Source organism: Python bivittatus, unplaced genomic scaffold (genome assembly GCF_059951505.1).
Source record: "Python bivittatus isolate LINGU-HERP-01145 unplaced genomic scaffold, Pbiv_v1 ctg000480_np1212, whole genome shotgun sequence".
Classification (NCBI taxonomy): domain Eukaryota; kingdom Metazoa; phylum Chordata; class Lepidosauria; order Squamata; family Pythonidae; genus Python; species Python bivittatus.
Window position 1 is genome coordinate 47,048,012 of NW_028277075.1, and position 13,650 is coordinate 47,061,661.

The window sequence follows — 13,650 nt, forward strand, 5'->3', positions numbered from 1 at the left end:
CCTGAGGAGACTTGGGACTACCTCAGTGAAAAGATTTGTGTGATAGAGAAAACATTCTCATTAGCAAAGAGAAGAGGCAATGAAATGTGTTTTGATGAAGTACACTCCATTGCCTTGAAGTGTTTCATTCTCTCCTACCTGTTATTTACCCTGCCCTTTTCCAAAACCTGGAGAAGCTGTGATGTTGGAGAAGCTGTGAGGGTATGCAAAAAAAAGCAAAGGGAAGGAGCATTTGTTTAACTTCTAGATGAAACTGCTGTGGGAGGTCATCCATTGGCACAGGGTTAAGTATCATCAGTATGCAAATAAACTTAGTTATATATCTATCTGTCCCAAAGTTGTACATTTGGCCAATCAAATGATGCTGCCTTGGTTCTTTCCCAGCGTGTGGAGGTTGCAGGGGTCAGGATGAGGAAGAAGAGATTTAACTTAACCCTCACAAGACTGAGTGGCTGTGGGGTTTGGGTCCACCAGAATCCAGATCTGAGGATTTTTCCACCTTTCATTATGGATGGGGTTACACTCCCCCATTCAGAGCTGGTGCATGATTTGGAGGTCCTCCTGAAGCCATGGCTCCTGCTTGAGTTGGTTTTTGGATGCAATTCAAGGTACTGGTTATCACCTTTAAAGCCCTCCATGGCATGAGGGCTAGCTATCTGAGGGACTACTTATCTCCAATTCTTCCCCTCCATCCAGCACAATCAAGCAGGATGGGTGCACTCCAGGTCCCATTATTTAAACAATGTCATCTTATAGGACCCTGGAAGCATATCTACTTTGTTGCAGCACCTGCCCTCTGGAATCATATCTCTCCCAGAGATTCATGCAGCTTTCACTTTTATGGAATTACTAAAAACCTGGTTGTTCTCCCAAGCCTCGGGAGAGGGTGTTCATAGAGCTGAAACCAGGAGACGGTGAGTTCTAGGCATGAAACCCAGCTGGGTGACTTTGGGCCACTCTCTCTCAGCCCAACTTACCTCACAGGGTTGTTGTGGGGAAAATAGGAGGAGGAAGGAATATTAGGTATGTTTGCCACTATTTATAAAAACAATAAGGTAGGATAAAAAAATCTTACACACACACACACACACACATTTGAGAGTATTGTTCTTCCAGTGAGCCATGATATCTATCTATCTATCTATCTATCTATCTATCTATCTATCTATCTATCTATCTATCTATCTAAATAATTTGATTTTTTCCCCTTTTTATTTGTAAGCTGCCCAGATTCATTAAGGAGTTGGGTGGGCTCAAACCTGGATAAATCAGTCCCAGTCAATCAATCAGCTTTGAAGAAGTGCTTCATGCAAAACTCACTTGGTCTTTGAAGATGTTTCCATACTTTGTAGTAGTTTATTACTGGCAGGCTTCCTGCTTTGACAATACCATTCCTTTTTTTTTTTTTTTCAATTCAAAATTTCTGTTAGCTATGATAATGAAAAATGATAGCATGGCACATTTTTGCAACCAGCTATTTTCCCAATAATTTGAAGCGTGATGTTTGTAGGTTCTGAGACTCACTATTGCTCACACTATGCTTTACCTTTTGCTTCTGTTTAAATACAAAATTATTAAGGGGACAGGCAGTAGTTCAAAAGATATGAGAAATGATGCCCATCATGATTCTGTTCTGAAATCTACATATTCAGTAATTCATACCTCTCCTTTTCAATGTTACTCCTACATACAGTACTTACTCCCACATAATTTGAGTTCTGAAATAACATAAAGCAATATGAGTTGGAAAGCCACTGGGCAGGTGGCATGCTACTTCTTTTCAATAGCTACTATGCTATTACGAAGCCAGCCAAAAGGGAATGCAGGTATCGCTACAGAGAATCAAGCTGTATGTTAATGGTGCAGTTCTATACTTAGATATCCATGGAGCATTGAGTTCATTTAAGTGTGTATAGAATTGCAGCTATAAAAGCTTCAAAAGAATGCAGCAAGGAGCACTGGCATTAACATTATAGAGGCAATCAGTAGCTAAAACAGAAATGTCATTCCTGTTTCTATTATCCCTGTATACAAAAAGCAGCCATATCATTACTTTCATTAGAGACTCATTTCTATAGCTCCTTTGAATTGATAACATTCTGCAATTTTTGCTTTACTCCATCAAAGAAATGTAACCAGAGTAATCTGAAGAGGATTCTGCCCAAAATATATTTGATAGCATACAAAATACTAATCATCATCATTGCCTTAATGTGTTATATGAACCCAGCCTGTGAAGTTAGTTTATACTTAATGTATTATGCAAATCCAAAGTACTGTGTTAACTGAGAAATTCATAGTTCAGTTAACTATGAGCAAGCATGTTATGCAAACAAGCAATACTGTACCACCTTTATAAGAATCAGTAGTAGCTTTCTACTGTGAGACTTGGCATCTGTCCTTTCCTGATCTCTCAGTAGTCTTCAATGGACCTTCTCCACGGCAGATAAGTATGCACTAATACTACGCATGAAGGGCTTCATATTGGTAAGAGAAAAAAAATGGCCCCTCTGCAATAGGTTCTTCTTCCAAGACTAGATCACAGCCCATGTATTGGTATTGGGAGCCCTGCTGATGAAGCCAAGTTTCTGAATATTTGCAGGCAAAGTTTTATGTTTTCCCAGAATATCATACGTCAACACTGCTGTGATAAACTGCTGAAATGAAGCATTATTTATTGCTAGGAGAAATACTACAAGTCACCATAACCTATAATATTTCCTACAGTACAATACACCATTCTTTAGAAGACCATTGAATAGTGATGTTTTGGAAGACATGCTCCTGAGTCAGCAGACTAGGCTCTAGTATAGTTTTCAGTCAGACATGAAGGATTGCATTAAGCCACAGTGTGATGTATGTTCCCAGTTCATTGAACTCAGAATGAATTGATATAGATGGTTACATAATTTTTCGCAGGTAGTAAAAGTCCAGATTAATATGTTCTGTGGAAAATGCCAGCTCCCCAGTGATATTTAGTACCGATATTTGTAAAATTTTCAGCTCATCACTTTAGAGTTTAGATGTTTATATTTCTAATTGAACTGTATTCACTTATATATATATATATATATAACAAATTGAACTTGGCTAATCTCCAAAAGCTAAGCAGGGTCAGATCTGGTTAGTAATTGAGTGGGAAACCATCAGGAAACCCAAATAAAGAATGTAAGCTGCACTAGGAAATGGTGGATGGGGGGAAGCACTGAAAGAAGGTAACTGATTCTGTATTGTTTCTAGGACAATTAAGTGGACCTGCCCACAAATTCACAGGAATCAAGGTCAATCTGGACAATTTACTGTTTCCATTTCCTGCTAACCTTCCTTCCTTCCTTCCTTCCTTCCTTCCTTCCTTCCTTCCTTCCTTCCTTCCTTCCTTCCTTCCTTCCTTCCTTCCTTCCTTCCTTCCTTTTTCTTTCTTTCTTTCTTTCTTTCTTTCTTCCTTTCTTTCTTCCTTCCTTCCTTCCTTCCTTCCTTCCTTCCTTCCTTCCTTCATTCCTTCTTTCTTTCTTTCTTTCTTTCTTTTTCTTTCTTTCTTTCTCCTCCTCTCCTCTCCTCTCCTCTCCTCTCCTCTCCTCTCCTCTCCTCTCCTCTCCTCTCCTCTCCTCTCCTTTCCTTTCCTTTCCTTTCCTTTCCTTTCCTTTCCTTTCCTTTCCTTTCCTTTCCTTTCCTTTCCTTTCCTTTCCTTTCCTTTTTTCTTTTTTGCCATTTTCATAGTACCACTATTAGAGAAAGATAAGCTTTACAAATGTGGCCTCTCATAGACTTGACAGTTATTTGAATTTTCCTGAAAAGCATTGAGAAAGGCTTTTCCTTAAGCCAATTTAGCCCTTCAGAAAAATGTCTTATGTCTCTGGTATAGTTGGCCTCAATATATTGGAAGTTCGGAATTTTAATCTTTGCTTAAATACTTTTGAGTCTTTAAGTGGTACAAACATTTGAAAATGAAATCTTCTTTCTTTAAAAATGTTAAGCATCTTGAGGTATGATATTTGATATGTTGTTTTGGTTTTTAGTTTTAATCAAATTGTTGGCAAGAGAAGTTTTCCGTTATGAGTGAGTTTCCTCATCTGTCCCTTAAATATTAGTCATACTGATTTTTTTTAGCCTCCCGAGGCAGCTTCCACCTGTACATTTTCATGTTACTCATTTTCTTAGGTGAAGCAATTAATTATTATATTCTGCCTTGAGTGCTTTCAACACCCACTGAAATAACTGATGGTTGAGTAGTCATATCAGATGTTACTTAGTGGCCCATGCTTCAGAATGTGATATAATATATTTGATAAGGTTATGTGAACCAGACTGTTACTTAGAGTTTTGAGGCACCACATCCTCTCAAAGGTTCTGTAAAACTACTTTGCAAGTCATCCTTACATCATCTTCAGTCTCATAAAACATAGATGTAGAGGGTGGTTTCAACAACCGGATGTGGCTATTTCCTCTTGATTACATAACTAACTAGGCTTTTATTAATAGTCAACTCTTTCTAGCCATTGTCAATGTATAGAAATCTGAAGTGTATAAATGACAATAGTTATATGGACCAAGCTTATCAAGGATTCCAATATGTAAAGAAAATGGATATATGAAAAGGCTTTGAAGACACTGAGTGAAAAATAGAGAGGAAGACAATTTGATGTTCTCAGGACATCAAATCCCTCATTTTTCTTGCTGAAAAAATTCAGAGCCAAACAAATTGAAGTTGATTATTAACTAAGCTGCCCCTTTTTAGAATATGGAGGTGACATCTGATTTGGGGTCACTTGCCAAAGCAATGCCAGCTAAGTAAAGGGTGGTTTGCTACCAACTTAGTGTAGAGCATGTTGGAGTGGTGGTTCAGCTCTGTAATATTTTGGATTTCCCCACCCCCACACTCCCTATGACGTGAATAAGTGTGGGTGATATATATGAATAGGATATATCCCTACATATATTCATGTACAAAATGGAACATTAAAGAGAAAATAGAAGAGAAAATTTAAAAGGGCAATTATGTTGTCAGTAATGCAGTAGAATCTTTCTACCTCAAATATGCCCTGGCAGCACTTTATTACGTCAATTGGTTTCATGCAGAAAAGCTGCTCGAATTAAGGATGACCAGCACTGGGAACATGGCTTTTCATCTAGCTGAGAATGTTACTTCTACTGCAAGGACCACATCCTTAGCAATGCAATATCTTGCATACCTGATATGTTGCAAGTGGACCTTATTCTTCATGTTCTAGAATTCATTTGGTGAATGCAGAGAGTATTTTCTTTGCATTCTGCATACCAAGTTTCTAGAAATAAGGTTCAACATAGCTAAAGATCCAGGGTGTATTTTCTGCATTGTTGAATCAAACAACACATTTGTCTGATACAGCTGCCTGAAAGCATAGGATGAGCATACAGCAAGCTTACTCAGGGAAGTAGCATCTCTATTTCAAAGGGATCATAATTCTTCTTGATTTTGTGTGGATATTTTTAAGCTCTAGCTCAAATGAGCAGTAGGCCAAACTGATTTAATAATTTATCCAAAAGCATATTCAAATACATACATAGCAAATTACTTTGGAATTGGTTACTAAGAACCCTATTAAAATGAAACCACTCTCTCACAAAAGCAGAAGTGTGTGTTAATGGATTGAAGATACTGGGTAGAAGTTAGAAATGGGTGTATAATAACTCTATAGGCAGTACAAGCCTTTTAACTGAATTGTGCATAATTAAGTGTTCATGGTTGTGAGGATATCAAAAGCCACTCAGAAGAACTTTGTGCCTTTTGATCTCTAACTATTAGTACCTAGATGAATAAATAATACATTGCAGTATGGTCATGTTCAAGGCTTTTCTTTTCCTGAAGAACAATTCTGAAATGAACTAGCTGAATTTTGTCTATGTTTCATCAAGCTCCTTGATAATGTGATCGTAAATCAAGCATACTAGAGAGAGCCTATTAGATAAGAAGACAAAAGTGGATTGTTCTGGGGTACTCATTCTATAATAAAACTCTGCAAGTTATAAAGCTAACCATTTTTTTTATGATTCCCTTAGAATACTTTGCATTATAAGGGGGTATGATAAAACAATAGTCTCTTTTCTGTAAAGTTCTGTATTTTTATATTTGGGCTTTGGAAAGAATTCAAAGAAAGCTGACAAGAAGCTTCTTTGATGAATGTCTTCTACCTTCCCTTGAATGTGTATCATTGCAATTTAATGTGATTTTCTCTCAGTTTGAAACACAGATAAAAAGGTAATATGATTACTATTTCTATTTAAAACAACAGCATTCCTGAATAAAGAAAAAGAGCCTTTGATCAGTTGCTTGTCCGCCAGAGAAGCATAGTCTCTATAGAATGAAACTTTTGTATTTGCTTAAATGTCTTAAAATATATTATTAAATGAGACTTAAAATATATATTTTTAAGTTTATGTTTAAGAATGAACCAAACCAGATTAAACTGGATCAGAGAACTGTTCTCTGTCTAATTTGAGAAAGGACTTATTGGTTTGTTAGCACAGATCTGTATTCAATGGTTTACACTTTCAAGATAAGTCCCCTCCCCTCCCCTCCCCTCCCCTGGCCACGTCCACTTTTCCAGAATATATAGGGTTCCTTTATTAGGGGAGATTAATAAGTCATTGTAAGTATAATATTGGTCAAATAGTTACCAACAGAAGCAGTTAACCATGCACATGGTCCGACCAAATTAAAATAATAATTTTAAAGGTTTTTCAGAAAAAAGTAATGGCTGGGTTCACCTCTCACACAAAGCCATATAATTGTTTCCTTTTGGCTTAGTGTGATGCCTAAAACCTGCCATGATAGTTTGGTAAACCATGGTATATGGTTTAGTGTTATGTGTGATCCAGATCACTGTGACTTGTTCAACAAAGCATGATTAAAACAGCCCAAGGCTTATTGTGATATGTGTCACATGAAATAATACAATAACTGATCAAAAACTGACGAAGTACTTTAATGGATTGATCCAGTGATGGGTTAAATTAGGAGAGAGGAGGTTCCTAAATCAAATCATATTTTCAATCATATCACTTGGCAACATATTTCTGTATTGTGAAATGAACATTCTTAGCAAGAGTTTAGAATCTTACAGTCAAGGGTCAGTGGGATCTTTTGATTACACTATTGGGAGTGAACTTAATTCACACATATGCTTGGTAATTGCCTTTGTTCCTTTTTAAAATGTGACACAATAATATATTAGCATAGGGCTTTCTATATTTTATTGAAAGTAATAGTGAGGAATCTCAGCATGAGAATTATCTTATGTCATTTCCAGCTGTTTTGTCTCATGCAGAGATTTATGATATATTGTCCTGAACAATGTCCTCTGCTGGACAAAATGTGACACAACAGTCACATTTACAACAGTAACATATTCCCCACTTGTCACTTGTACTGTTCATAGTCTCTGTGGTTTCTCATTAATGTAGGAAATGCCACCATAGTCTTATATCAACACAAGGCTTTTTTTTTTTTTACAATATAGCCTATTTCCAAGCGGTACTAAATATCAGTCATACCAAAATTAAATCAATTGTGAATTAACTGTAGATTTGAGGATAAAATTGAAAATGGTTGTTCTTGGGTAACAGTTAATACTGTAGATAAAACCAAAGAGCACTCTAATGAGGCAAAAATAGTTGAATGATATTTCATTGTAGGATCCACTGCCCTGGCCCGCTAACTTTCAGCAAGCCCTAAATCCGTGAGGTATCTCCGATTATTTACGAAGACAGTCTGTTAACTTGATTCAGTCCAAGCCAGAACAGTCAACACTTGATCCAAAGGGCAAAGCAAATATATGGTCAGGATGAAGCAGGGGATTAAAGATTCCAAGAAACAAACGTAACAGGGTCTCATGTATATGAAAATGGATTTTTTCAGCACTAAATCCCTTTGACTAAAGCCTGTAATAAACATATTCTCAGCCTCTGTTAATTCACAGCCAGGACCTATCAAATCTAATTACAAATGACTTATCTACTAATGAGCAGTGCTGCCTGGATAGCATGGAAGTGAAGGTGTGTCCTCCTCCTTTCTGTCTTCTGGCTCTCTACCCAGAGCTGATGTTGTTCTTACAGGCTGAGCAGTGTGGCTAGTGTGAGTGGGGTAAGAGTAAGGCTATTTCAGTGATACTGAGGCCTCAGCTGTCTGTATCAACACTGCTGGAGGCTGGGACTCACTGCAAGGGTCAGGCTAGGAATCCATCCCTGATCCTCCTTATTCAAGGAGGAAACAAACCTTATTCCCTTCCCCAGAATGTGTCAGCCCATCAAGGTAGGCCATGTCCCTGGAACTAAAGTTAGCCTGGAACTACTGAGAGAGGCTACAGTAACAGAATCTTGAAAGCCTGATTTAGTTTTCCCCTCCCTCCCTCTCATATTCTAATGATTTAGGGATGAGTCAGTCTGAGTTTCTTTCTCAAACTTTCTCTATTCCCCAGGCTTAACTCGTGTTTGTCCAACCATCATCTCTGTCTAGCCTCCCCAAGGTCATCTCTGACTCTACAGAATGCCATGCCAGCTTGCTTGGGTGGGGGTTATGGCACTGGAACTTAGAAACCAAAGCAATAGCGTGCTCCTTAGTTGCATCCTCCCAGCATAGATTGCCTGGTGTATAATTGTAATCTGTGAGGAATATGCTGAAAGAAACTCATGAAAACTGCTTATTATTGAAGGGGGATTATCTAAGACCTTGTTAAAATAATTTGCTAATTGTTCTCTTGCCATCTCTCTTCCCCCTTCAAAATGGCTGCACACCCTTTGGTGCTATGATTTCTCTTAGCATAGTCAGGAACCTGGAAACTGCACCCCTTCATATATATTTTTATTTCTTCCCTCAGTGAGGTAGGAATGGCCAGTCTTACATTATGAAGAGACACGCACTTTGGCAGTTGTCATGCTGGTTGAAATGTTGTAGATGGGTTGTTACTGTTGATTGCTTTTGTCAGGAAGCCTTCTGCAATATTTATAGGAGCCAAAAGCATTTCCCAATAAAATGGAACACATTGATTTTGCATAGTTTCTCTTCCAAATTATTGCCCCCAAATGGCATGATTTTCAAAGACATTTTAAAATAGACTTCATCTACCTGCAAACTGTGAGAGGGATAACATGGCCAGGTGTGTGACAAGACCCAATCTCAGCCATCTACCTACCAACCTAAAGAAAGCCTGCCTTTGGCTTCCAAAAGATTGCCCACTCCTGGTTAATATCATGACATGAATGAGCTGCAGCAGGTTTTAGACTGGATATATAGATTAAACTGTTCACATTTCTGGAAACGTATATCACTTTTTTTTTTTTTTTTGGTCTTGCCTTGTTGAAGGAGAGGTCAGTTAAGGTGATGAGTAAATGGCTGCAAAGATACAGAAGAACAAGCTGAGTGGCACATACCTTTATTTCAAGCTGACTGGTAGAAAAGTGGAAGATGGGGGGATAACCAATAGATGAAAGTACTTTTATCAAGACAGTTCTTTGCATTTCACAAAAGAGATAGGAAAATATCAGGACAACAAATGGCTACAAAGAGCTTGATGTAGTGCCAGCTAGTGAAGGAGTTATTATCCAATACATCTCCCTTTGGCCATATTGGTGACAACACAGTCAGAAATAAACCTTGCTGCAGTGCAGTCTTGAACTTGTTTATGCAGAGCTGTGATCCACTCTATAAAAAGGGATATTGGTTCTCATGAGGCAACTTTTATTTCTTCTTGAAAAAAGTTACCATTAAAAAAGTAAAGTTGCTGAGTCAAGCTTGGATTCTGGGGACATCATGGACATGCCTATGCAGCTTTCTTGCCCACAGTACACACATGGATTTGCCAGTGCTTTCTCCTTGAATGTGCTTCAATTTTCCACTTTAGCTATGGGCCTGGTATTTCCTGGCAGTCTCCTGCCTAAGTCCTAGCCAAGCCCAACTCTGCTCTATTTCTTATCTCCTACATGGTCAGACAGGTGCTGCCATTTGTATTAATGCATTTTAAAATCTATTTTAACCCATTTTTATTACTGACTATTAATGGGAACCTCAGGCATACTGCATTACCCATGAAGCTCTCTTGTTTGTTCAGGGTACAACTAAAGTAACAGTGGTGCTGCAGACAGGTTGTAGAATAGTTATTCTACATTCAACCTCTTTTTGTCTTCAACCTGGCACCCTCCAGGTTTGAACTTCTAGGAACTTTAGCTCAAAATGTCTGGAAAGAACAAGAATAGGGCAAGCAGCTGAAGACAAATAGTGACCTGATTCATTGTGTGGGTCCTAATGAGGTGAAACAGCACCATCTACAGCCAAGCCCCAAATATTGGGGACTTACAGAATTTCCAAGTTTGTAGCATACAACCATACATATCCTTTAGAAAAAGTAGCAATCAAGGGAAACAAAACTATATTGGAGGGGGGATCCAAAACAATTCAGTGAGGAGTGGGTGTTAACAGTGGCCATAGAATTCTGACTAACTGCAATCTCAACAAGAGCAAATTGTTTGTCCTGTTGCATGTTTATATCTTCTGTTCTAGCACAAAAAAAGAGCTCAGGGACAGGATATAACATTTATAAGGCCATTTTTCCGCATTTCCTCCATACTAGGTGTTAAACATCAACTTTACTGATATCAGAATTGTGGTATGTGCAACATGCTATTTGCTCATGATTTCCACTTACCAAGAGGGTATTCCACTTTGCTGTCATGGTTCATCTGAAACATAAGGCTAGACACAAAAGAGAGAAATGATGAACCTATTTATCCTCTATTAGTGGGATCTGATGTTGCTATTAGAATGAAGATTTATTCATGGGTCTTATACTGCTTGTTGCTCCCTGATATTCTATACATAATGGACAAAAGAATTGCATTAAGCCTCATAGATAATAAAACAGCAGCAGTTGCACCTGGATAAGTAGCGAATCTGTGTTCTTGCTTGCCCCTGTTCTGTTCCTTATATTTTGCATGCATCCATTTAGGGGTATGGTTATTACTGACAACCCACCCAAAGCCTACAGATACTCCTGGAACTGAAATAAATGTGAATTCAGACATTTGAATTCAGAATTTTGCTTACTTTCTTCTGTCTCATCATTCTGTGAACTGTTTTGCTCCAATTTTCCAAGTCACACAACAAAAGTGGAAGTTGTTGTCAACTTAGCCCTCAAGGCCATGAAAGGTGTTTCTCAAGGGTCGGCTTTTATGCTGCTTTAGGAAAGGAGAGGATGATGTGGTAGAAAATCTGCATGGAGACTGTCTCTGTGGGATGGCTTGTATTGCTTTCTGAGCAGTGCTGTGTACAGGGGGATCATGAAAGTCATAGGGACACCACAACTATGTGATTGAAGCCCTGCCTCTTTTTATGTGCATCACAGTTGTCCCTGTTTCTGAGGAAAGGCAAATAATTGCTTTGTGTGAGATGGATGGCTATATAAATGCAATAAATAAATAAACAAATAAATTGCCAAGGCTAAGCAGCATCAGGGCCACTGAGACTCCAGTTTGCATTGGAATTCAAAACGTTGCCATTGACATCTACATCAGAGATTGGCAAACTGAGGGCTCTTCTATGCTTCCTTTTCCAACTACAATTTCCAAAACTGAATGATATTAGCTATGCCATTTTGAGGTAAGAAGCATTGAAATGGTAACATGAAGTCAGAAAATAGACTTAACATAGTGATTTCATTTTTAAAAACCATTCTAATGTATATAATTCTTTAATTTCCTATTTCTTCCACTTGTTTCTACCCAACTAGTTTGGATTGTATGCTTGATATTTTGGTTTTTGATTGTAAATAAACTTTAATCAATAGCTTTAGGCTTAACAGAGTTAAAAAGAGAACCAATGTACTATAGTGGTTAGAACCTGGATTAGGGAGTCTGAGGCTCAAAATCTCTACTTGATCATGGAGTTTATTAGTCACTCTTTCTTAGTCCAACCTACAGAGCTGGTATGGTAAAACATTAGGTTAGCTCTCCCATATTACTACTGAGCTCTTATGAAACATATGGGCTATAAATCCAAACAAGTAAGCAAATATGAAAAAACAAATTCTCAAAATTGTTGCCCGAAGGAAGGAAGGAAGGAAGGGAGGGAGGGAGGGAGGGAGGGAGAGGGAGAGGGAGAGAGAAAGAGAAAGAGAGAGAGAAAGAGAGAGAGAAAGAGAGAGAGAAAGAGAGAGAGAGCGTTCTTGTGTGACTCACTTTGTACCATCAACCTATATATTGGGTCCCATCTCCCCCCCCTCCCCCCCGTTAAGTTGAAACTTTTGTCACTGAAGTGTGATCACTCCTGATTTTAATTAAGGCTGCTGAGGAAAGCTTTGTACAGATTTTACAGTACAGGTAGTCCCCAGTTTAAGAACAAGTTCTGTTCCCAAGATCTGTCCTTAAGTCAAATTTGTAATTTGTATGTAAGCTGGAACAATATTGTTGTATAATACTGTATAAATAGTGTTGTGAAATTAACTCAAACTATTGTGTATTTAAGTTGAATCATCGTGTATTTAACTCAAATTTTGCTATGATAAGTTCCATACTTAACTATGGGGGCTACCTATACTGAATGCCATCAATATCCTGATTACTTTTATCTAAATATCTGGATTTTAGAGACAAAATGTTTAAAAGACTTAAGAAAGAGTAAGAATTACTTTTTTCTAGGTTTCTCCTCTGTCTTTGATATAATTCTTAGGGCTACAAAGAAACCACTGTGCCTAGAAATACTTCCCATGTTTTTAATCCTTTCCTGGACTGTGTTCCTATGTTTAAAAGTCCATTATATATCCTCTTTTTCTTTCAGAGTGACATGTCTGCCCTGGCAACATCGGGTCTGTTCTTCAAGGATGGCAAAAAACGTATTGATTACATTTTAGTCTACAAAAAGTCCAGTCCTCAAATTGAGAAAAGAAGCACCTTTGAAAAGAATTTACGCGCAGAAGGATTAATGTTAGAAAGAGAGGTTGGTAGCATTTTCTACCTCCTCAAAATGGCTACTACTGTAACGAAAATCCATTAGATGATCTGCATTTTACTAAAGCGATTACAGGATTAACTCAGCATTTCCTTCAAAAAAATGCTAGAAGACCTTGGAGAGTAGAAGGGAGGGAGGGTTAGGAGAACAGTGGCTAGTTGAAAGCTAGATTGTGTAAAAAGTAGGGAAGGGAAAGGAAAAATAGCAAGTATATCTAAAACAAAAGAAAAGAGAGAAACTAGCAGTTCATGTGAAAAGCAAAAAAATAATTCTGTAAATAAGTACGGAGGAGTTTTGTTGATGGGTTTCTTTAAAGAGAAACAATTTAGGTCCTGTACTATCTGATCATGCAGTGTTCTTCTCACTGTTCATAATCAACCAGACCTCTGAGTAAGCGAGAGACAATTTATAACTCCCTCTCCCATCTAAGATGCAGGGCTTCAAGGAAAAGGACATTTTGGGCTGGTGGCATTGAGATTTTAAAGTATGATTATTTATCCCCTAAATAAACTTAGGAAAAAATGATGGCACTTCTCACCAAATAAATTCAGCTTCATCGTAAGTACAACAGAACAGTGATAAAGCAGAGGGAAGAAAATGACAGATTATCCATTGCTTTTACAGCACAGGATGAAAATGGGGGGGGGGGGGCAATTTTGAATTCAATTGGGAGGGGC

The 13,650-nt window shown here is 38.0% G+C and overlaps 1 protein-coding gene across 1 annotated transcript in view; it reads left to right on the forward strand.

The window, feature by feature from the left end:
- Nucleotides 1-13,650, forward strand: part of ANO3 (anoctamin 3) — a 215,280-nt gene that overhangs the window by 119,774 nt on the left and 81,856 nt on the right. Inside the window, exon 5 of the mRNA XM_088145840.1 lies at nucleotides 12,803-12,961. Coding sequence (XP_088001966.1) covers nucleotides 12,803-12,961 — 159 coding nt within the window. The remainder of the gene's footprint in view (nucleotides 1-12,802; nucleotides 12,962-13,650) is intronic.